The following is a 26,329-nucleotide window of genomic DNA, read 5'->3' on the forward strand; positions in this document are numbered from 1 at the left end:
TTTGACCAACAAACCACTTTGACTAACAACGCTCTCCTGTTAAAGTTTTTATCTTCTCTAACTTAGAAACATGAACACACACCACATCCTGCACCTTATCTGGTTGAAAGAGGAGCTACAAAATAAACATTTGACAGGGGGGAAGTGCACTGCTGTTAGCCAGTTAGCCACTTAGCATCTTAGCTGCAGCACATGAAACAGCAGCTGCGGTGTCACTTCAGTCTGATGAGATGCTGGTGTGCTCTTTACTGTTTATTAGCCCTGCCGGCAACACACTGTCTGCCCATCACATATAGCTACGGCTGCAACTCCGTTTGATATGACACCTACACTCAGGCAGTGTCTGCTGTCAATCAAACACACTCCATACAGACAAAAAGCAGCATTTCAGGTTTCTCCTCAAAAGACATTTTCTCTTCCATTTGATTAAATCAAATAATGATACTTTTTTTTTTTTTTTTTAAGTCCTCAGCACTTTCTTCCACCTACAAAAAAAAAAGAAAACACTACCTTGTAAACACAAGTCCTTGCAGTCTGTTTTTAGCTCGGTTCTGGTCGGACAGTGGTTAAGCTGGTAAATGCTACACTAGTTAGTTGCTCACTTTGTCTGTTTGCTTGATGAGATTGGTTGGTTAATTATTGGTATTGATTAATACGAGCAACACCTATCATATACAGACATGAAGCTGTCCAGTTGTAAACACTGATTAGTGCAGCTGTCAGGCAACAAACTCAAGTGGAACTCTCAGCTCTGTTTCACTCCAGTCTCCAGGAGAACTCTGTCAGCAACTCGTTTTGCATGAAAAGTATACACATGTATGACAAGGATCATGCATATAGAAAGAGTAACAACATAACATATTTAACTTACGTATTAACTTACTTTATGAAACTTGTGTGAACTGAGTGACATAATTAACGTTTTATAAAACGTAATGTTTACCCAAACCATGACCTTTTCCTGACACCCAAGTAGCTCTGGCGCCTAAAGATAGCCAAATTGTGATTGTGTCAGAATTAATCCAAAATATGATCTTTTCCTAACCTAACCACGTGGTTTTTGGAGGCTAAACCTAAGGTACCATACGTTTAACGCCAAGGCGGAGCAGAACATGACTCTGACATCTTGTGAAACATTGGTCAACACATACCCGTGTGAGAATACAAAATGATGACAATGAGTATTTTAAATCCCCATTTACTGCTCACTAGCTGACTACCAAGTGTCTAATATAGAGCGAGTGGTGAGTATGTAAATCATCTCAATGTCTATAATCCTCTCCATAGTTCCCCAAATGTTGCAACACACACGCTATAAATCATTTTTCTTATATTTGATCTTGGTGGATGTTGTGCAGACTTAAATCTCTTTGCAAAATCAATGTCCACCCAGGTCAGAATAACGCTCTGATTAAAATAGTACATACTTCTAATTTTCTAGAATGGTGAGCAGTTGTGAACACTGGCACAAAATATTAGCTGTTGACATCTTGAGTGTAAATATTGGGTCAAGGCTACCTTCAACTATCATCAACTCTGAAATAAAACACCATAATGCACTAATGCACCATATCCAACAAATTAGTCCAAAGTAAAGCCACAGAGGGCTTTTTGGTGTACCCTCTGCAGAAGTGTTATAAGTCAGCTAACCAGGCTCTATGTATGGCACCTGGCAGAGCCAGAACTACCTGTTGTACAATAGGCTGACAACTAGAGAAAACACAAGAAATAATGAATGAGTAAAAGCCAATTATCCCCCTACAGTGGCATAAATAAACCATCCTTCTGTTCTTACATGACCTCGTCTACTCTGCAGCAACACTCCGCCTGTCCTGCTTTTCCTTCAACCAATCTCTCTCTTTCTCTGTGTGTGTGTGTGTGTGTGTCTGTATGCCTTTGCCTGCCAGCGTGAACAAGCTGTACTGAACACACACAGATAAACACACACAAACACACACACAGTCACACACTCACTACTGCCTGCCAGTTTGTATACGTGGAAGATAGACGAAGGAGCAGCATGTGTGTGTGTGTGCGTGCGTGCGTGCGTGCGTGCGTGCGTGCGTGTGTGTGTGTGTGTGTGTGTCTGAAAAAGATAATACAATTTTTGGGACTCCGGCAGCATTACCTCTTCTTCTATGTTGCTATGGTAACAAGCTCCGGACCAGAGAGTGAGAGCGAGAAAGATGGATAGAGAGACCCCCAAGGACACACACGCACACACACACACACACACACACACACACACACACACACACACACACACACACACACACCACACCACACACACACTGCAAACATGCCTCTACACCACCTTCTCTTTTTCTCTCAGACAAAGGCTTTTCCAGCCAATTATCAGGCCCCGGCACATGAAGGGTTAACAGCTGCTCAGTGTCTGTACCACAGAGATTTTACCTCGAGCCATTTGGTCTTGGCTGTAATCGCTGCACACGATCCTGTAACGTTACGTGTGCCAGCTATGTGAAATAGCATTCTCTCATTGTGGGAAATTTCAATAACCGTGTCCCATCACGCACGCACGCATGCACGCACGCACACACATGCACACACACACACACACACACACACACACACACACACACACACACACACACACACACACACACACACACACACACACACACATGCCAGCAATGTGACATATTCTGACTAAACAACATAACACCATGCTGTGGCTCTGTTCTGTCATACTTACTGTCACTGGACTTACAGTGACTCTGAATCAATGTCTGTCGAATTTCATGTAGAGTATCATATTGCATATTTCAAATGTAATATTATATTATTAGAGGAAGCAGTTTAAACATGCAGGAGCTTTTTCATTGTTATTGAAGATGTTAATGGTCAACCCTGGAAACAGCACTGCAAGTCAAAATAGGAGACTGAGTATGTGTCACTAGAAGGAGGAGCAGGACTACTATCATTTCGATCGCATGGATAGAAAGAAATGACCTTTTCTGGGAACTTTTAGCCTTTTTATCCATAACACTGCTAAAACTGATACAGACATCAGTCATGGATCTTCTTTGAGCTCTCTCTGCAGGTTTATTCTTTTATTGGGTTTATTTTCAACATTTGTTGTTGTGTATCTTCTCCATGGTGTCACTAATTTCAGCAGTTGTGAATGTCTTGGAGAGGCTACAACAAAAAGTCAGTGGCTCCATTAGCCCACTTCAGTGTGCTTACAGGTAAGACAGGTGTGGGTGATGCAGGTATCACCCTCCTCATTCACTCAAATAAAAGCCAGGCCAAGCTGGTGTTTGTTAACTTCTCAAGTGCACTCAAAGAGGAAGTCTATTGTACCTGCCACAAGGCGCTTAGGCTGAATGTAAACCCTGCACTGATCCTGTGGAATCTGACAGCGGGTCAGATTCAATGGAGGCGCTACACACTGTATCACTATCAGATGTCTCTACAGAAAAGCCCTCAGGCTTCTGTATTATCAGCAGCGCTGTTTACTTTGCATACAGATGACTGCAGGCGTACAGACCCTGACGGTCCATCTAAAATACTCTGATGACACCATAATCTTGGCCCCACTTAGGAGGCTCCTGAGTGCCACTGCTGCTTCAGCTTCCTGGTGGAAAATCAATCACCTCAATCTGAAAGCATCCAAAACAAAAGGAACAGTTATTGAGGTCCTCTGTAACCTAACACCCACATCAAATTTCACACTGGATCGCAAGACCAGCGAGCAGTGACATGAGTGAAAGTACTCGAGCCTGATAACTGGCCAAGGGCTTTACTTTTAAGAGCAAAGATGAACAGATGCTTCTCTTCTTGAGAAAATGCAGGTGTCTATTTTTTGCAAAAGTCCATGCCGCAGGCCTTTTACAGATGTTTCACTGGATCAAAGTTGAGGTCTGACAGCACAGCCTGGTTTGGTATTGTGTCTGAGCCCCAAACAGGACTGTGTAAAAAACATCATTGGAGATTTGCCCAACTTCACAGTGATTCACATAAAATGGGTTTTTGTAAAGTCTAAAGAATACAGATTCAAACCACATTCTTCACGCTGAGTATAAAGATTTCTGCAACTAGTGCCAGCATAGGACGGTACAATATTTCTGTCTTCACAGATAGTCACGTTCTCATAGCAGAACATCATAGAGTAAAACATTCCTTCAGTCATTTTGATAACTGATGGAGCACACTACATGACCAATCAGAGCTTGTCATCCTTTGTAAGTTGTGTGAGGAAAACTGGTGATCAACAAGGACCACCACCTGCCACATGGATTTAATCTTTTTTTGTGTTTATAGTTGTGTCTGGTCATTTTTCAAATTTAAAATAAACAGTGACAGCGCTAGCTAGTAAAGACAACAACAACAAAAAAAGTCTGATATGCTATTTGTTTTGATGGAAGATCTTGAGATGCCCTGCTTTGGTTGTGGTCCATACTCAGATGCTCGGTCAAAACAAGCAATTGTAGTGCTTGCCTTGTGCCATTATTAGTCCAAACTCAGTGTTAATAGCATATATAGGTAATAATATAGTTTAATCCAGGAATAAGAGAGCTACTGTATTTCCACCTTTGTCCCGGCATCCATGTGTCAGATTCCCGCTTATCTGCAAAGACTTTCACAGCTGCCTCCATGAGCTATAAACAAAAGACATTACATAAAGATGAGCTGTTAAGTCTGTAGAGCTCTGTTGGAGAGATGATAAAAATCTACTGCAATTTCTTTAATCAATTACAACTATGACTAAAAATACAAGCAGTACAAATATGGTGGTAACGCCATATGTGTGCAGCAAATAGCGTAAAATGTTATAAATCCGCTGTAGTGTAATTTATTTCCGAATTTAGATTTTCCAATGAAAGTCTGCTTTAGAAGAAAAGTTCCTCAGTACAAGGCTCAAAACGCTTTTTATTGACCTGAAGAAAAAGACGATGAATAAAAGAAGTCATTTTAAAGAAAAAAAAAAAAAAAAGTTTTAAAATAGAACAAAATAAATGCTTTGAAGATGTGAATGAAATGTGAGTATGAGCTGAGAGGAAACCATGTGTTTAGACATGTGGCTCTTCTCTTCTAAGCATTTAAATGATAAATTTCAGATTGGTAAAAATTAATTAATTCTTTGTCTTTTTTGTTGTTGTTGTTTGTCTGGCGGAGCTGTACCTGCAGGCTCAAGGAAAAGGTCCTGACAGGACAGCCGTTGTTTTCTAGGTCAGCTCTTCCTGCATGGCAGACCATCAAGGCCACCCACGTACCTGGTCGCTACACTGGGGATATGATGTCTTAAGAAGCTTTGTTCTTCAACAGATTCAGACAGACAAGGACTTTGTGTTCTGTCGGTGTGAAAACGTCAGACGGGACCTGGAATCTGTTTTGGGCTGTTATCCCTTCACAGGCACAGGCTGGCTTGTGGTGATGTGGCGTTACACACTGACACAGCGAGGTCCAGGATAAAAAAAAAAAAACAACACTAGTGCAGAGTCAGACCGAAGGATCAGTTTGTCAATACACTGGGCAGACATTGGCCTGCTATTACAAGTATCATCCAGTGGGTGTGGTTCATCTTACACACAAAGGAGTTTGCCAACTTCAATTCAATTAGATTTATATAGTCCCAAATCATAACAGAAGTAATACATAGTATGAATAGTATCAGGGCACTTAACATGGTAAGTTCTGAACCATACAATTTTATTGAGAGAAACCCAAAAATCCCCACGAGCAGAGTCTTGGCGACAGTGGGGAGGAAAACCTGCCTTTTAACAGGAGGAAACCTCCTGGTGTGAAGCCATCTGCTTCCATTATTATGCATCCGTACTAATAAGAGACGTTTGGAGCGGCGTAAAGCGGTGCCAAGTGCAACGCAAGTGTCATCGCTAGTTTCAGACTGACGCTGTCTCTTGAGCGTAACTGCTTTTAGTATCAAAGACTTCTGAGGAGCGAGTGGCTGCACTTTGTAGTGTGCTGTGCCTTGAGCAGATGACCATATAAAGAAATCTATTACAAGACGACGTCAGAATGTTTATAACAAAGCTTTTGATATCAACATCCAACACTGTAACATTATGACAGAAAATATGGAAAAGAACAATAGGTGCTCTTTAAACAGTTCACAATTGTCTCAGTTGTGCTAAGCACGGGATGGAGTGATGGTGCAAAATAGTGTCAGGTGGAAGTTGTTTTGGTGGAAAATCAGCATATGGGGAAGTGAGCCCTGCCATTAAAACAATTTAATATCCTCAAAAGACTGAAAAGAACCAAGCAGGCCTTATTGCTCGATCCAAATCTTTATCAAAACTCGCCATTTTCAGAACTGCGTGTTGCTAGCTTGGATGTGGTTGTTGGTGTTGTTTCCTGTTGCAATGGGGATTTTGAAAATAGTAATACACAGGTAGTGTATGGGGAGGGGAATACGGACTGAAATTACCTGTTTATACCAACATTCAACATCGAGCGACTACGACTACCTTTGATTAGAGTCAGCCTCGCAGTTTCCTCTTTATTTCTATGCAAAAGAAAACTAACCATCTCTTGGCTCAGCTTTCATATTAAAGATAATGATTCTCATTATTGGGTTGCATACAGGTATGATTGAATAGATACTGAATTTTTACTTTTAATATGTCATGTATAAGTCGCTGGCGTGCCCAGAACAGTTTTTCCCAAGGACATGTTGACATGTGGACAGAAGGAAACGGGGCTCAGGCCAACCCTCCGATTAGTGCTCGACCTGCTCTATCACCTGAGTCACCCCATTCAGCCATCCCAAATAAATATCATTCAGACAAGCCAGTCAACAATGAGCAAGTAAGTACCCCACATATCTCAGGGGTTACTGAAGGGGCTACAAAGCAGCAGTGAATCAGGCAACTGCTGAACAATGGCCTCGGCCTTTACAAGGAGCTAGCCACGAGTCACGGTTTCTCTCTCTGATGGAGTGATAGAACCAGAGAAGAAGATAAAATAGTGCTAATGGCTGTTTTACTGAATGTGAGGCGGGAAGAATTCAGGCTTTTCCACTACTAACAGCAGGAAAACTGGCAACATACAGTGTATTATCATTTATTTCCTGTATGAGTTACAACCAACTTATCACACATGGAGCACCAATTACACAAAATCTACATTGTCTGTGTAAAACTGACAACAGCTCGTAAATAAATTCATATATAAAACATGAGGGGACTTTTTTAGTAGCTGCTACGGTAGCAACTTTTAGAAATTCACTGAGATGATAAAGAAGAGAAGAATAAGAACACATTTACAGCTGCCATCTCACCACAGCACTGCAGAACATTAGAGATCCCCTTTGGTCTCTTGAAATAGGAAAGTCGAACATTATCTCTGACTAAAATAACTAAAGCATGATATTATAAAATAAATGAGGAAAATATTACAAATCCCCATGAAGCTAAAAGACTTGAGTCTGAAGGATTTACTCTGATAACATGGTGATTATGCTGAGAGAACAAGAGTGATAGAAGAAGAAAACCTGAGAGAAAAAGAGTAAGGCAGAGAAATGAGAAGAGAAAAGGACGATAACGAGCGAAGGAGGGAGGATTGAATTAACAGCAGATGGAGAGACAGTGGGAATTATATGTTTATGTGTGAGAACTTGTGGGAGGTGGTATGTACGTTAAACTTTGTGTTTATGTGTTGTTATTTACAGTAGCATTAACAATTTGACCTGGTTTCTTTCTTTCTATCTTTTGAGGTTCAAGCCTCGCAGGGTCTGACACTGCATTGTTTTTGCACAGGTTTATTATCCTTATTATTTTCCTCTTGCTGTTTCACAATCCCCCTGGGAGCATGGAGACTTAAGATATGTATAAATATATATCTAATGATGTGCTCCTGTTTGCCTAATGGTGGCGCTAAAAATAACACCCAGCACCACAAATGGCCACTGAAACCCTCAATGCATACTACCTAAATATATCCACATTTTTAAGTTATTATCTCTTAGGTAAAAGTCTATTATTATGGTTATACTGTCTCATAATTAAGTGGGAATGATTATTGATCTAAAACCAAACAACCAATAGGAACCGTTAAGGATTATAGGAAAATGATTATGGGTAGACGGCAGGTAGTCTAACTGTTTCTCATTCCAAACTTATTTTTTATATTGTGGTGGAAGTATCAAAAATTCATTTCCACCTTATTTGTGTTCTTTCAACATTAAGGACAAAAAAAGGTACAACATCTTAGTACACGTGTCATGGTTTTGAGAAAATATGGGTGTGGTGTTTTAATCTTTCATTAATTTGGCAAGGGGGTGGGAGAGGAAAATATTACCAATCAAAATCAAGTTGTACATATATCATGAGCAAAATAAGCTGTCAACACCATGGCTGATTTTTTTCCACTTTGAAACTGTAGTAAGAGTGAGAAAGCCGGGGTTTCATATGTCACATACCTAAAGGACCAATTAACCTGCAGGGTGGGACTGTCCACATCATGGAGCTGAAACCTCAAGCTGCAGGTGAGCACTGGGTAAAGGTAGAGGTGGGAAAATGTTTTGCATATTCATAGATCTGCATGTATTGAGATTTTTGTCTTGGAAATAACTTATAAATAAGTAATTTGGATGAACAGAAATCAAATCAAGCAGAGGGACTTAAGACAGTGGAGGGTCTTGCCTTTTTATTAAAAAAAAGTTAAACATAAGGTTCACCCCCTCCTCTCCCCACCATAATAATTCCAATACATTCCAGTACAGTCTCTTAGCCTAAAACTTAATTGCATTTCCCTACATATCCAAATAGGTACTAACATTTTGGCCTGTGGCCCCTTAAAATGAATCATAGTCTACCTGACACCCTCTCTCAGGTTCTGGCCTTAGTAAAGGCACTTCCACCAGTGTAGAACTTGTTATTGGTACTCCATGTATCTCAAAAAATAAAATAAATATAAAAGGTTTGAAAGCTGGACTGCTGATTCCCATTTGGAACCAAAAAGTCATAGGACATGCATGAAGCATGGCAATGCAATCTGTGGGCGTATTTAATTTACAAGAAGCTCGGCAAAGTAAATATTTGAAACAACATGCTAAAAGCTTGCACATAAACAGTACAACGTCCCCCACCTTGCATGTTCTTTCCGCACTTTCCCTGTTGTTACGGTGACACAACGTTTCGGCTGAAAATTGGTGGACTGGTTGGCTTGGTGGCACTTTGATTCCACAGATCCAGAACAGCTCTAGAAACAGAACTTTTCTCTTGGAAAAAAAATGACTTCCAGGGAAAGTGACTATCGCTTCTCATATTGTGGCAGTTATTCCGTATCATCCGATAAAAAAAGCAAACGTAAATGTTACATAAAATGTAACAAAAAAGGCTGCAGGCTATGCACAACACTCGCTGTATATTACAATGAGAATTCCAGCTTAATATTATTTCCAGTAGCTGTAGTATGATTCATTTGATGTATTGTTCTGTTAACAACACGGTATGTTTCAGTAAATAATTGTATCCATCAACATCAAACTCATCTCAGTAAGTTGAATGATCTATAAACAGTGTTTGAATAAGCGCAAGCCAAAAACATAATAACACAAAACATTACAAAAGATTTTTTTTTTTTTTTAAACAGCCTACTTCCTTCTGCTCCAATCATCTATTGATTAACACACTACAAGCTGCATGAGAGGGAAATAATGATGAGGACACATCAAAGAGATGATCTGAGAGACAAACTAAGAAACAGCAGTAAAGAGATGTGAGGTGATGGACAACAGTGAGCACAAACAGCAGAACCAACCGTGTGCAGTAACACACGGCAAGTTAATCGGTCAAATACAAGCCTTCAATATATGCACATTCTGACACAGACCTGTTCCTGTCTCTCTCTTTCATCTCGTCACCCTGTTGTGGGTGAGTCAGGGTGTGAAGACTCCGTCTGGGAATAAGGAACTATTCTCGCACTACCCAAAATGCATCGGATTTAATTCCTGACAGCTGAAAAATATCCAGAGGCTACTTTTAAAAAAATCACGCTGATGAATCAAGCTTCAGACGACTTCATCTGTCATCATTTGTGTGTGAGCCAAACTTAATGAAACTAAAACACAGCAGACCATCAGTTACACAAAACAGCGCTGGAGAATCGATACACATTTAGACAGCCTGGTTACAGATGCACGGACACACATAATGCAAATGCACACACGCAGCCAAAGAAGCATCAGACACACACACACACACACACACATACTTAGTGTATTGATTGAGCTCCCTGTTAGCCATTTTCTCCACTTGCTGTATGGGCAGAGTGAAGGGTTACAGCTTGCAGTCTGTCCTCGCCAAACCACTGCCATCTATCTACAGGTTAATGAGGCTCAACCAAGGTTTTTTTTTTCTTCTTCACTCTGCTTAGCAGCAGTGTAGTCAGAATTACACCCAGTTTATGGACATGTTTCTTTTTCTGGGATGATTCAATAACATATATCTTTAAATGTTTAGGCCTTCCTCCTTGAGACAAGACTCAGACAAAAGCTATATGCTGCAGGACATGTGCTAAATCTTCACTACCTTACATTTATTCTTAAAGCCTCATGTATGGTTAATGTAAGGCCAAGGTTCTTCTGAGATAATGAGACATGAACCAGACGGTGAATTCTCGTCTCAGCTGGTCGCTCGTTCCACTAGTTCCTGTAACCGTGTCTTTGATCAATCTGAAACAGGTTCCTGAGGTTTCCAACAGCTCTTTACTGCACCACTCGCAGTCAGGAGGTAAACACTGTAAAATATTCATTTAAAGTAAGTATACACCAGAAATAAAGCTTCCATTCAAATTTAACACTTTGTGTTCCCTCTTCGGGTTTCTTTCATATTCACAATTTACACTCATGTCAGAACTAACTGCAGCCCCTCAACTCAACCACAGAGATGTTATCTCTGATGGTCCAGGGCTTATGGGAAATTGTGTCCATTAAAGGCTAAACACTAAGATATAAAATATTTTCAAAACATATGGGGTGAACCATACAACATATGCGATGTCGTTTTTTGCTTTAAAGCAATCTTAATTTTAGTCTTAACCTGTCATCACGGCCATCTCACCCATTTATACTACAATCAAAATAGAGTAGCATTTAATTGATTGTAATTTTTGTTCAAATTCTGCCTCAGCTGAAACCTGCGTAGATGACAAATGCAAACATGTCTGATGAAATTGATGTTACTACCATTGTTCATGTGCTGGATAAGCAGGGGAATTGTCTGTTGAGTGTGTGTGTGTGTGTGTGTGTGTGTGTGTGTGTGTGTGTGTGTGTGTGTGTGTGTGTGTGGGCAAGCTGGGTGGTGGATGTGTGGAGAGTAAATTCATATTATTGTTAGAAATACTGGTGCTCAAATATAAAAACAAATAATCCACAGCAAATGTTACATGTAGTCTGCTGTAAGATGTTTCCGAGTGTCAAGTGTACAAAGAAAACGAGATTTTCCTTTCCTTTCGAGGGTAGATGCAGCACCTTTAGAGCAATTCCACCGAGGCATCAATGTTACAGGGCAACACTGAAAGCAAATGCTAATGGCTATCACACAGACACCCCATGAACCCAGCATGGGAGCCTGCCAAGGACTCCAAGACCACAGCTTGAGAACCACCAGGGTTAGTGTACACACAGCAAAACACAGCACAGACGTACCCAGTCACGCTGCTAAAGCAAGAAAAGCAAAGAGAGATCAAGATTCACGAGCTCACACATTCACACAGAAAATGGATCTCTATGTCCTGCTGGCTTTCAGACAGACAAATTGTCTGTCGGCAGATAATAGAGCTTCAGAAGTGAGGATGAGGAACCGTCCTGAAATTCATCTATTCAAAAAAAAAAAAAAAAAAGGAGAAAGACAGAGGAAGAGGCATGAAGAAGAAAAAGTCAGAATGAAATAGGAGAGTGTAAAAAAGACATCTCGACAGAGTAATAGAGATAGGAGAGACTGAGACAGAGAGGGGGCATGTTAATTAGGTAGTCGGTTGATAACAAATGTATTAGCAGCTCTGAAGGAATCCAAGGGAGAGGCATGGAGAGGAAGAGGGGTGAGAGAGATAGGAAGAGGTTAACAGAAAGAGGAAAGAGAGGGCAGACACTGAAGACAGAGGCATGGAGAGACACAGGATAATTATGAAGTAGTTGATAAAGAGGTAATAAGTGTCCTGGAGGGGAGCAGTAGTGACAGAGGACACAGGCGCAATGAAGGAGAAAATGAGGACTGGGATCCGTTTGATAATAAACTTTGAGCATTGAATAAAAAGTTATTACCACACTTATTTATTAACTTTGATGGATAACACTTCAGTTATGATGTTGTGAGGTCAGAGATGATTTTCTCCCGCAGGGAAATAAGCAATGGAACGCCCTTTGAAATGCTCAAGTTGACATTGTTGCTAAAACAGAATCTACCTAGCATCTCATCAATGTGGACACAAGTAAGAACATTTTATTCAGTGCAAACGAGTCTCATGTAATATTTAACTCAGTCCATTTTTTTGGTTGGGTTTCTAATTAAAAATGTACTTTTGAATAGCAGCACATTTAGCTGTTGATTTTTATAGATAAAAAGATAGCTAAACTATACAAAACAAATGTAAAAGTACTACACTACATTCACTGTCATTACAGTGTTGCTGTATTTTACCATTAGTCCATGTGCAGTGTAAAATGGATATTATAATACAATCACAGTGAGGAATTCTACAGTTTTTCAGTCTCACAATCGTTAAACATTTACCATAGAACACGCAATTCATATTTACAGATTCAGATATAAAAAGAGAATATTTGTGCTGGGCACTTCCAAGAAGATTTTGATCAGCAAATATTATTCTTTATTCATGTAAGCCATTTCCTTAAAGAAGTTAAATCTAAATATTAATAGTTCTGTTCAGTCCCAAGTGCCACACCATTTAACTAGTGATCCCGTTGGCGCTTCCCTTCTCTGGATAGCCCAGGGGACACACAGACATATACACACACTGAGCTGGTCTTTGGGGAACCGGGTCCTTTCCTTCAGGGGAAATAAGAACCACTGAAATGCCTTTATTTCAATGCTTGGTAGTCCTGCTTTGTTTAATGTAGTGGAAATAATGGGAAGGAATTATGACTATATAGTACAAGTTGATACATTGCGTTATCATCTTATTTACATAATGATGCAGTGTAAGATTGTGCGAGCGATCTGAAAACATTTCGGTTTTGTTGTGGGTTTGTCTTTTTTCTTCATCTTTGGCATTTGCCGAGGATCACCTGTCAATCAAAGTCTCTGCACGGCACTTTCCAGAGATCACTTGCCAATCAAAAAGTGAGAGTCACGTCTCCGTCAATCTTTAAGACTTTAAGTTTTGTTGGTGGCCCTCTTTTTTTCTATCTATCCTGCCAAGCTGCTCATGCTAATTTTCAGCCACTTCTTTTCTTTAGCCTAAGCTAACATGAAACATCAAACACACCACTTCCTCAGCTCCACGGGGGGTTCTCCCTGAAAAGACTTTACCTGCATGACATCAAGTGTTTATGGCAGTAAATAAAACAGTTTTAATAAACTGGCAGCCAAGATAAAGCTGCTGACATTAGTGAAAGAGAATAGTAAAACAGGCCGTTGTTTGTGCAGAAGTGATGCAGGTAATTGTGGAAAATTAGCAATTTAATGCAACAGTCAGTGCAGTGAATACACAGTCTGCCCTGCATTCCAAATTAAACCATCAAAACTTTGCAGGTAAACATCTTTTTATGACACTCAGGACATAGCAGCTCCATGTCAAAAATGTAGGTCTTGTGATTTGATAAGAGCATCATTAGGCAAAGTGTTACCAAATGTCTTCAGGGTTCTCGTGTTAACACTGCAGACCAATTACAATCAAACACGCAGACACTCTCTTCCTCCCTCTCTTCTTTTTTATTCTCTGTGTTTCTCTCAGTCTCGCTGCCTCCTTCTACTCGGTGTAAATAATGTAATTTGTCACAGACAGGCCTCCATGTAGGAGATGACCTTTCGAAACCGCACAGTAAATTGGCCCCGGCTAGCAAAGCTACGTCATTAGCCCTCTCCGTCTCTGACTCGCACTCTCACTTCCTCTGTGTCGCCCTGCTTTCAAATGCACTTTTATTATTTCTGTTTAATTTTAAATTCACTGTTTAATCTACTGTCCTGGGAGGCTAACCAGCCCTCTCTGTCTGTGTCTCTTTCTCTCAAATGTGCCGCAGTCACACTCACACTCACACTCTCACACACACACACACACACACACACACACACACACACACACACACACACACACTCACACTCACACTCACGCACACGCACACGCACACACACACACTCACACTCACACTCTCTCACACACACACACACACACACACACACACACACACACACACACACACACACACACTCACACTCACACTCACGCACACGCACACACACACACTCACACTCACACTCTCACACACACACACACACACACACACACACACACACACACACACTCACACTCACACTCACACACACGCACACACGCACGCACACACACGTACACGCACACGCACATACATAAAGCCAAATCATAAAGGCCTGCTGGGAGTAATTTATATGGATTTTTGATTGGCTGATGTGTTATCTGACAGAAATGTTAACAGGCTTGTTCCCTATTAGGTCTCTGTTGTTTTGTATAAATAATGTGTATTATAAATCAATTCTTTCACCGGATCAGGTCACCAGCAATTGTGTTGGCCGATTGTACAGCTGCAACTTTACCTGTAGTGTGTATGAGATCAATACATGTGTATCTAGATATTAATTGAATTGTCTGAGGAAGAGACACACACCCTGAGCTAAGAGAATGCTACCTAGCATCACACCAACATGCAGGACAACATGCTCTAACAGGAACACACAGTGCACCAAATATTGCCTTTAATACTTCCTATTATTATATTGAACTGTATTAAAGAAAAGTCCAGTATCCAGTTATATTGGAAGGCTGTGGCTCATGTGGGTTTATTGTTCATGCCAATTGCAATCATTAACTTCAAAAGCATCAAATGTCTCTATTACAAAATAATTATATTTCAAAAACAGAGAAAGCCAAAATTAAGTTAGTCGCTGATTCATTGTTTTATAATTTGCAGGTACAAATAAAAAGGAATTTGATTATGGCTGGCTGTGTTTGAAAAAATTAACACATGAAAACAATGTTCAGTATTAACACTCGGCAAGAAATCCAATTGTCTAGGTTTCAATATTCAAATTTAACAGGAGATGAATAACCATTAGATCCACATTAGAAAACTTGAATCCTGGGCTGTTCACAGCATTTTGGAAACACTGACTCCAAGTACTCCCTATGCACTCGCTCCCATCCATCTGATCATTTTGACAAGAAATCCAAAAAGGAAATCCCTAAAATATTTTAATTGTCTGGATTTTTTAGGTATTTTGTCATTTTACTTTTATTTCTCCACATGTTGGTTTATGAGTTTCCAAGCAATCTCTTTATGGCCAGAGATACAACTCTGGTGGGGAAATAGTGAATCTGTTTTTGTTTTATTTTGCTTGCTGAAAGTTAGTAGTAGAAGTTTTAGTATTAAGTTGAATCAGCCAATTAAAAATCTATAATTTGTACATTTTACGATAACTGCGGAATTTAAATCGGCTCCTCCCCGGTAGCTAAAATCTAAGAAATAAACATGTATTAAATGTAACAAGCTGGTCTGAGAAACACAGAGGGCGGGTTTCTCTTTGCAGCCTGCATAAATAAATAAATAATACTTATTGCAGGTGCAGGGCAGGTGTGGATGTACAAAAGTGGACCTTAACAATGTTGGACAAAATGAATGTGCGAAACCATTAAAGTTCAAAAAGCTAAAACATGCAGCCAACAGACAGCTAGACAGGTTTCCAATCCGTCTCTGTGGACTCAAATTAAGTGGGCTTTCAGCCATCTTCAAAATACTCGCACAGACACACATTTGGACAGAAACACAGACACAAAGTAGGTATCAGCAGTATCACTAGTGCCAACTGCAGCAGAGAGGAGAGAACGACCAGAGCACTGGGTTCAAGGCATATTGTGTGTGTGTGTGTGTGTGTGTGTGTGTGTGTGTGTGTGTGTGTGTGTGTGTGTGTGTGTGTGTGTGTGTGTGTGTGTTGTGTGTGTGTGCTCTTAAAAAAAATTAAATTGTGTGTGTGTGTGTGTGTGTGTGTGTGTGTGTGTGTGTGTGTGTGTGTGTGTGTGTGCGCGTGTGTTATCATTCCTCAGCACCATGCTCCTCTTGGCAGATGGCTCTGCCAACCTCGGGACCTGCGGTGTGTGTGTGTGTGTGTGTGTGTGTGTGTGTGTGTGTGTGTGTGTGTGTGTGTGTGTGTGTGTGTGTGTGTGTGTGTGTATTGTCTTGGTATCTTGGGGGCACAAGGGCAGAAGCTACCTGGTGTTGACTGCCAAGTCTTTCACTCTCTCGTGCTCTCTCTTTCTCTAAACCCTCCAACACACACACACACACACACACACACACACACACACACACACACACACACACACACACACACACACAGTACTGCTGATATGCCTTGCCCAGTCACGACTTTTATTCCGCATGTGATTGAATTTAGATTTTTTTTTTTTAAAAAGGTACACCAGTTTAAACTGTTTGATAGATATTGAAGGCAATTATACTGATTTGAAATCCTCATTTTAGTAGCAGTAGTAGAAGTACTACTAGTAGTAGCTAAGCAGCGTTAGCAGCAGAAGGAGTAGTAACAGCAGTAGTAATTGTAGAATTAAGTGTAGTAGAAGCAGTAATAGTAGCAGCAACAGTAGTAGTACTAGAAGCAGTAGCAGGTGGCAGTAGTTGTGTTTCACTACATTAATAAATTTAGCTTGAGTTGAGCATGTGCTCCTAATTAAAGCTGGTAGTCAGTGTTAAAATAGAGATCATTATAAAATAATGTCATTTCACGTTATACTGGCAGTTATTATCATGTAGTTGGCAAATCATTAACATTTATTCATTAACTAATTCAAGTAATTACCAATGAAAATCTCACAACAAATTAGAGAACGCTGCTTCAAGCAAATACTTGATCAACTAATTAAACCAATTCTTAATTAGTTTTAACAACAAATTAAGGAATGTAATTTCAAGTAAGCTCTCCATTAACTAATCTGACCCAGGCCTAATTCAGTTCTCCCAGCAAATGAATGAATATTATCTTAAGTGAATGGTTTGCTAATTAAATAAAGTCCTTACTAAATAAACAAAACAAAAAAAAAACACACATTTCATATCATTTAGCGCTTCAATTGTATCGATACTGCATGATTTTACAACCTCTGGTAGGTTTTACATCTCTTTTGTCCTCCTTCTGCTGCTGTTGTGGGTTTGAATGTGGTTCAAAAACTCTACCGCAGCTTGCGCTTCCCTTCTCGCTCCTCTGTGTATTCTCTGATAAAGAAAACGAACCCAAAACTAATCTTTCAAAAGACATACAAATAAAAAAAAGACACTGGGAGCAAATCACTGCACAGATAAAGAGTATTAGAGTATGAAAGGTGGAAAGCACTCTGAAGACAATGACTCTGCTAATATTAGAAGAACAGCTCCAACACAGGCTGGGTGATCGGATCCCATGGGAAAGATCTGTTTCAGTTCAGCACAGTTATGCTCAGCTTTATAGTCTAATTAATAGTTACAGGGCTTTGAGTCACATCTATTGACTACAAGGCGATTGTGATTTTTGTGCGAAACTAACAAAGAGACAGTGAAGTCGTCTGCTTCTGTTTATTTGATAAGCTGCCTCAGCTCCATGTGAACGCTCTACTCGAAGTCTTTTTTAATAAAGATATTGCTGCTCAGAGAGACATACCTCAGTGTAAGTACTTCAGCTGCACTCATGACTGACTTTTACTGCACCTCATTGAGCTGCTTAGTGCCTTCTGGGTCTTATCATCTGATGTTTGTCGTGGTAAATTGCTGTGTGTGTTTTCACTTTATTGGTTTTTATTATTATATCATGATAATGATTATTGTGTAATTATCTGTTGGGAATTTAGTTTCAGTTAAATGTATTTGTCACTCAGTTTGTAAATTGGCCATTTTAGTGGGCAACTACACAGTAATTTGACAAATTTAAGGAATTGCTACAAATCCTTCTTCATTCAATAAGTCAATAAATAAAGTAAAGGTTTGACCTCCTGGAATATTGGTGGTTTTGCACTGTGGGATTTGTCTAATTATCCATGACATGATCCAACTCACCAGAGAAAGTGCAGTGCTCAATTCAAAATGAATGGGAGACCAACAGTATGCTTACATGTGAACTGAAGAGGAGAGAGATGCACAAATTTCACTGATAAAGATAAATGTTCTGCTGAGGATTTTTATATCCCATCCAGATGGTTACTCTTAATTTTCTTGTAAGACACTTAAGAAATGGAACAGATGGCTTCGCTCTTTATGTGGAGCTTGTGAAAACCCTAAAATGTCTCCGGTCCAGCTCTCAGCAGTACAAGGGGGCCTCGATTTACCTACTAATAAAGCTTTAACAACAGACCCCTGTCCTGGTACTGGTTGAGCAATGGGATAATACGAGTTGATTATCCATTTAACAATTCATTCAGACGATACATCACCTTAAATTTGATTCTGAAGATTATAGCATTGAAGGCATTTTATTTTCTCTTTTGCTGCTTTGATGACTGACAGCACTCTTGCTTTAGATATACTTTTTTATCTTAAGATTAAAAAGACTGAAGACTAAAAACAGTGTGGAAAAGGAACTGTAAGTGGCAATGATATGCGAGACATAAATGTAAGAATAGAAAAGCAATTCAGTTGAGAATACTTCACCTCCGGGACATTTTGTATTTTTTAATCCTAATATGTCACAGATGTCGTACTTTAACTGGCTTTATGGTCTAGCATTGTGTTGCACTGATATGGGCTTCAAATCCCCAAAAACCTAAGAAAACATTTGGCCTCATTATTGTTTAAACTTTGTTGTTAAAATGTATAAACAGCTGGAAAGACACATGTATAATATTACATTCTTCGGAGCACAGAAAAGTCTGCAGTGGATCACCGACGACTCCTCACAATTACTCGTTGGCTCAGAACTCAATAAATACTTCTGGAACACATCAAATCCACAGAAAACAGTTCTTTCAAATCTGGAAACATTGTCTTAGAGCTGCTCTAATCAATATGTGTATTTAATCAACAACAGATTTAAATGACTGTGTGTAATGTCAAAACAAATGTCAACTGTTTCCATCAGACCCACACCGAAGTTTTACCCACCCCACAGCCCCCACCCTCCAGCCCCCAGCCCCCAAGCTCTGTAGACGCTTTAGCATATTTAAGCTCATTGTTTTGGTTTTACACCCCACAACTTTACTGTTGTGGTTGATGTTGTATTTAGGGGACAAAAATCAATTGAGGTACTTTTGTCATTAGTAGGGTTTGTCACATTAGTGCTGAAACAGTTAATCTAGAAAATTAATCTCCAACAGTTTTAATAATTAAATTCCAAAAGAAGTCAAAGTGATAAACCTTCTCTTTTAGTGATCGACTGCTGCGTTTCTCCACTTCATATATTTGTATATTTAAAATTCTTGGGTTTCGGACTGTGAGTCAGATAAAACAAGAATGTTTTGTTATGGCCTTTATTTGTCAACATTTTCTGATCTTTACTTTTTCATTTTAATGATTTATACATTATCAGAAAAGCAACTGATGGATTAATTTAAGAAAATATGTTTTGCAGCTCTGCCTATAGTTACTCATGAATTGTTACCATTGTTTCTGATTAGCAGTGTCTGTATAAAAGTGTGTTTTTCCCAAACACGACTGTATGCATCCTTCGACAACCTTGTGATGCTACCTTATCCTTTAAATCATTTTTTTTATCAGTTCACAATATTTGTTTTAGTTGTGAATATTTGAGTTTTTATGGAATTGTGAAATTGTTTATGAGAATTTTTCTTACGTGGAATCAGGACTTCAATTAAAAAGCACAAAGCTAAAAACAAAATACAGACACAGTTTTTTCAGCACCGCGGACAGTGACTGTTTCCTCCCACACGACTCCAGGTGATCAGAGTAGTTTACCCAGCTTCTTCACACCTGCTGACAGAGCTCTTATTTTACAGCCCTGTGGGATAATTGTACCGGCAGTACAGGATAAAATGGATTTTTTTTTTTTCCCAGTAAGAAGACTTCCTTCAGTGTTATCTGCTGTCAGCTTTGGAGCATTTGTTTGTGAATTCTTGGCAGTTTGGGATGTGACACAGCTTCCTTTTGCGGGCGCTGAGTCGCTGATGATGTTGGTGTGAAAGTATCATCAAGTGGAGCTGGTTTGGCAAGCCAAGGCCGATCACTCAGCGAGGATGGAAATTTCAGTGTGATGAATGATTTTGCGCTTATTGAGCCTGCACGTGTGACCGATCTGATTGAGAGCTTGTGAGGATTGACGGGCAGATTGAATATTGGACTGTGAGAATGAACATTGAATGAGTTGACTCTGTCACCACTTTCCCCTGCAAATTCCACCCTCTCTTCTTGCGGTTTTTTTTTCCAGACTGGTCTGAAAACAGCATTTTGACTGCAACTTTAAACATGTAAGTTGAGTAAATTTTTTGACATTTAAAAGCAACAATGAAAGAAATGCAAAAGGTTTTTACATCTGGAAAGATCCAGCAATAGAAACAAGAATAATCTTCCTTCTTGCAAGCGTGAACTTTTGGGCTCCGGAACACACAGCTGGAATCGTATCATTTCATGCTGACGATATATGTAATCAATTCTCTAATTAACTACTTAAATGGTTCAACCAATCACCATCAGCATCAATTAACATTCAAAGCTATCTCCCCCAGATTCCACTGCCATGATTAGCCAGCTACATGATGGGCAATTACAGTGAGGAGTACGCAACATCCAATGGAAGCCCTATTACAATCATACAAAGCCTTCAGATCTCCGAGCGAGAGAATGAAACAAGAGACGAGATGGGAGGAGGAGGATGGAGAAAGAGCAACAAAGAGGAGAAGAGATGAAAGGGTATTTCTTCAGGAGGAGGAGGAGGAGGAGACCTACAGTGTTCGTTCAGATTTAACAAAGGCGTGGGGAGCTTCAAGATTGTTTTCTCTCTCTCTCGTTTTTTTTTTTTTTTTTTCTTCCCTTAAAGGGAAAATCTACTGTCAAACACCAGCCACACATCAATGGCGAGTGACAGACTTTTAAATCCAATCTGAGTGATGTTCGTGGTGTCTATTGAAGGTGTGTGTCGTCTTTTATGCCTGTGAAATCCATTGTCAAATTTTAGGAAAATAGATCCATTTGAAAATAACTCTGTCCGCATTCTGGTTTTCATCTTCCAGTAACGGTGTTTTCCTGCTTATAATCTTGGACAGTTGAGTCCATTTGAACATTTATTAGCACTGAGTCGGCGGCTACATCAAAGCAGCTTTTAGAGCTGTTGGTAAAAGACACTGGTTAGGAGCAGACTTTGGATAAGGAACAGCAGAATCATGCGCTGCATTGGCTTCATTCCCAACCAAATACATTTCTTTGGCTTGGACCCTGCTGAGACGGAGAATTCATTATATTACTCCTATTTGGCTGGTTTATGTGTTCAGTATGCTTAACATGAGTGCATGACATGTTCTCCAACCATGTCTAAAGGCAAAAGTGTACCTGCTGCGAGTGGCCACACTGGACTGTGCTTTTGTCATATATCATATTTCTCCCAACATCAAGCTTCAAGAAATCTATCTTTTGAATATCTCAGCACAACAGATTGCGTGCATGTGGACGACCGTTTTACACTTTCAAACAATCTCTGCTCGAAGATCTTCACGGTGTTTGCACATGAAAAACATGACGGAGGTAACTGAGTGAAGGACACCAATGAGTGCTTCTCAGATTGTCTCATAAAGTGACAGATCGTGTTGGGATGGGGGTCCCGATGATGTTGGACAATTAAACCCTTTCAGTTGTGTGCTGTCCAATTACCAGCAAACTTGTAAGTGAAAGTAACAAGGACTTCCAAGCTGAACATTTTTGGACAGAAATTTGGCAAAGTAGTCCTTTGATTTTAATATCAAACTATGTTGTTTGTCACCGACCTATAAAACAACCCATTGATGGGATGACATTATTTATCTTTGTGCTGCGTGCCTTTGAAAATGCTTATGACCCTTGCAGCAATAACTCGTACGACTATTTTCTGATCATCTACCACTGTGGTTACAATGTTCACTGTTGTGGGAAATGAGCAGCAGTTTCCCAGGTCCCCTGCCTTGTTGACAACAATGTCTGTTTAAACTAGCGAATTATTTAAACAACTGACAAATCCTGTTACTTCATCAATGAGTAGTCCTGTTCATACCTTTAAAACAGTGTCTATAATGTAGATCCCAACACTGGATTGTCTGCTTACCTGAAACCTCTTTTGAGAGCTTCACCAAAGACGTTTTTCCTTCTCATCCGACATTGTTTAATAGAACTAAATCTTAAGAGTCAAGAAACAAACAAAAAGTAACACGGGAATAAAGTTTTCTGCAGAGGACTATTTTTTTTTTCTTTTTTCTGATTTCTTTCAGCATCTCCTGACCCCCTCGGATTTATCTTGTGACCATTTAGAGGGGTCATGAGCCCTAGGATGGCAACCATTAGCATTGATACACCCAGAAATAACTACAACTGCATAAACAGACCTTGCTGCATAATGCCAAAGCATGAATATTTAATTACACATCAAGGAGAGTCTCCTTGTTTTCATTCCCTGCCTGGCACACCCTCACCGACCAGTAAAGTCCTTATCAGATTACATCATTCACCTGATCGACCCATCAGACGCTCTTTTTATTGTTCTACTGTTTAATTTTATGTTTCATGTACATTTCTGTGTTTTTTTCTTTTCCAGAATAAAGCCTGTTTCATTGTGAGCCCCGTTTCCCATCAGGACCATCTGACAGCACAGGCGTGATGGAGTGGTGGCAGGGGGAGGGTTACATGTGTAGACACCCCAAGCTTGTTGTTGAGCCCTGAGCAGCTCCACTCCAGCAGCGGGGGGTTAAGTACCTTGCTCCAGAGCCCTTCCATGGTGGCTGCTGAGGGACAGCAGTGCGTGTCGCTCTCCCTGCTCACACTCTCCCTGCTGGAATACGGACTCAAAACAGCAACGTGGTTGCCAAGTTATTGTGCTCCCACAGTAATACATGGTTGAAGTGGAGAGGCTGACTGTCACATAGACCTTACCTCTTATAATCCTCCTCACTATGTGAAAATAATAAATATTTGCAACTCTAATATACATTATTTTTTTTTTTTTTAAATCAATTAAGTCAAGGCTTCCTGAGGAATTCTAGCATTTATCACATTCACAGACTGAAACCAGAACTGACTGCACTCTCACAACACCATGTGGACTGTCTGTGTTGTTTCTGATGGTGCAAAGCACCTTCCATCAAACCATAGAGTGCATGCACAGGGGCAGCTGTGGTTCAGCAGGTAGACTACCTCTACTGATTTCAGGGTTGGTGGAGAATGGGTCAACCAGAGGCTAAATTGTGAAGTACTTTGGATCAAAAAAAAAAAAAATCCTACATAAATGCAGTCGACACTGCAGCCTCAACAGGAAGCTGCCCAGTGCAACCAGAGTCTGAGCTGACAAGCTGTTCTCAGTGGTCAAATTGCCCCTCTATTACTTTACATGTGCCAGGTTTCTGCACAAATGACAAATCATGCAGAGAAATAGAATAATGTTTAACTTCTGGCAGATTACAGCCTTTCCATCATCTTTTAAAGCTCCAGCATCTTCTGGCCTCCGTAGCGTTAAAAGCCTTAAAAGGCACTTCTTCCCATGTGGGTCTTTGTTCTTATGTCCTCTGCTGCATAGAAAATGACTTCAGTGAGGAGTGCAGAGCGAGACAATGCAATACTGTACCCTAAGGAACTATCATTTTTTATTACAGATGGTAGTCCAACTGATACTGATCCCCAGTTTAGTCTGTAAAAGGCCCATACAAATGTTGATATTTTAGAATTAGAAAATATGAGATAAGAACTTTTTTTTAATATATATATATTGTTCCTTTAAATTAGTTTTTTTTTTGATGGACAAACTATAGACTCACTGTTTAATGTTTAGAACTTTCTTTACAACTATCTTTGACATTTCTGCTCCAGTTTCTTTTCATTTATTCACTGGCATTAACACAGATGTATAAATCTGCAATGAGTTAATTAATATCAGCTAATAGATATTTGCTAATCTATCATCCCCCTGTTGTGTCCAACCAATAATCAATATTGAATTTGCAATGACAGTGAAATGCAACAAATTGTCACACCAGAGGAGCTGGAACCAAAAAGTGTTTTCTGTTGGTGAAATAACTGAATAATGGACTAATCATTTCAGTTCTGCATCAACAAAAAGACACTTTTAAGACCAAATGACAGCAGATTGTAAGGCTGTCTATAGACCACAACCACAATGTCATTCATTCAGTTTATTTAGTCAACATTATTATAGATAAATAACTGAGCGATGCACAATCAACACACAGGCAAACGTTTCGGTTCCACCGAAATGAAACCATCCCAATCCAACTTCACACCATCATCATGTGTTCATAACTGTGTCCCAAAATCAGATCAAACACCAACACCAGTACTTCACAACGAGCTAACTTCAACTCTGTTTACTCACAAATTGAACTACACTGTCAGACTTTAAGCACTGAAATGTAATAAATACTTTCTGCCTGCACCGGTGCTGCTCACCGTGTCACCGCTCTGTCACATCAGCCGGTGCTTTCACTCGTTCAAATCAAACATTCCTTAATGTCACAATGAGACGGTCAAAGCCGGCGTTGCGCTGCTTGTGCACAGTGTTTGTCTGTGTGTGTGGATGTGTGTGGATGTGTGTGTGCAGGCTACGTGTGAATGCCCGGTTCGTCTCCAGCAACAACGGCAGCTTTACGGTGACAAAGAAAGACGGTTTGCACGATTTCTCCGGGACTCACTTTGGCTGCATCCCCGAAAAATCTACTTCTTGATTTGTACGTCCAAAGCGCGGCCGCCGTGTCCACTCATCCCTCCACGTTAAACACACACATGCACACACACAAAAAAAAAACAACAACAAAAAACACACACAAGGTAATAAAGCAGTGCGCGCAGGACTTACCATGGTTGTTCAAGCTCCCAGTCTCTGAAAAAGTCGAATTCAAAGAGATCCATTGGCGCTTCGGCTGCTGCTGCTGCTGCTGCTGCTGGTGGTTAAAATCCAAAGCTGGTGCTACGTGGTTCTACATGGGCTACTGATACTGTGTGTGTGTGTGTGTGTGTGTGTGTGTGTGTGTGTGTGTGTGTGTGTGTGTGTGCGTGAGAGAGGGAGCGAGAGAGGGAGCGAGTGAGTGTGTGTCAGAGAGAGGGAGAGTAGAAACAAGCTGCTGCCGCTGCCAGGAAGCTGCTACGTGGTCGAGGCAAGCTGACAGCCAAGCAGAGGTGGAGGGAGGGAGAGAGAGAGAGCGCGTGCGCGCGCACGCACGCACACACACACACACACACACACACACACACACACACACGCACGCACGCACACACACTGTGGAAGACAAGTCACTGAGATATTCACAGCTAAAATCTTCCTTCATAACAAGTAGAGCTATTAAAATTGAACAGATCTTACAATAATAAACCTTGTTGTCATGCTCTTCCAAAAAACATGTCAGTTGATGTGAAAGAGTGACTTGACATCAGCTGGAAAATGTTTTAAATGATGTAATTGTGCATGGTGTTGACATGTTATCAGATAAATCTTCATCTTGCAGGAAACCGCATATTACACACCTCTGACCAGTCGTTTCTGATCACTAGAAGTTCTTTCAGTCCGAAACGTGGGGATGTCCCGTCTCTCAATTCATAATAGGTGATTTTTTTTTTTTTGCACATTTTTACACTCTCTGAAATGGGAAAAGACTTTGACATGAGAGGATTCTTTGTTCACATGGTTGTAACACATTGAGCACCATAACTTACATTTTCTGTAGATCTCACCTCCCTGTACCTGGTAATAAACTTGCTGGAACTTAAAGTTGGGGTAGGCAACGTCAAAAAATTCATATTGACCTTTCAGCATATTCGAATTCAACTAGACTTCTGCAATTCCTCTCGGCTCTGTACTCAGACTGTAGGAAATGTAGCCCATGATGAGACTTTAGACTAATTTCAAAAAGAGGGCCTTCCTATTAGAAATTCTACGAGTGCACCTGTATATACACGTCCCTTTAAATATTAAGCATGATTCAGTGGCAGAAAATCCTGGAGAAAAAGTTGCTATTC

The 26,329-nt window shown here is 40.1% G+C and overlaps 1 protein-coding gene across 1 annotated transcript in view; it reads right to left on the reverse strand.

Annotated features, from left to right (window-relative positions):
* Nucleotides 1–25,398, reverse strand: part of aff2 (AF4/FMR2 family, member 2) — a 149,691-nt gene extending 124,293 nt beyond the window's left edge. The window contains exon 1 of the mRNA XM_069170446.1: nt 25,173–25,398. Coding sequence (XP_069026547.1) covers nt 25,173–25,225 — 53 coding nt within the window. The 5' untranslated portion in view covers nt 25,226–25,398. The remainder of the gene's footprint in view (nt 1–25,172) is intronic.
* Between the last annotated feature and the right edge of the window lie 931 nt (nt 25,399–26,329).

The sequence above is a fragment of the Embiotoca jacksoni genome, unplaced genomic scaffold (assembly GCF_022577435.1).
Source record: "Embiotoca jacksoni isolate LCO1_2020_lvr unplaced genomic scaffold, fEmbJac1.0.p SCAF_5, whole genome shotgun sequence".
NCBI lineage: Eukaryota > Metazoa > Chordata > Actinopteri > Embiotocidae > Embiotoca > Embiotoca jacksoni.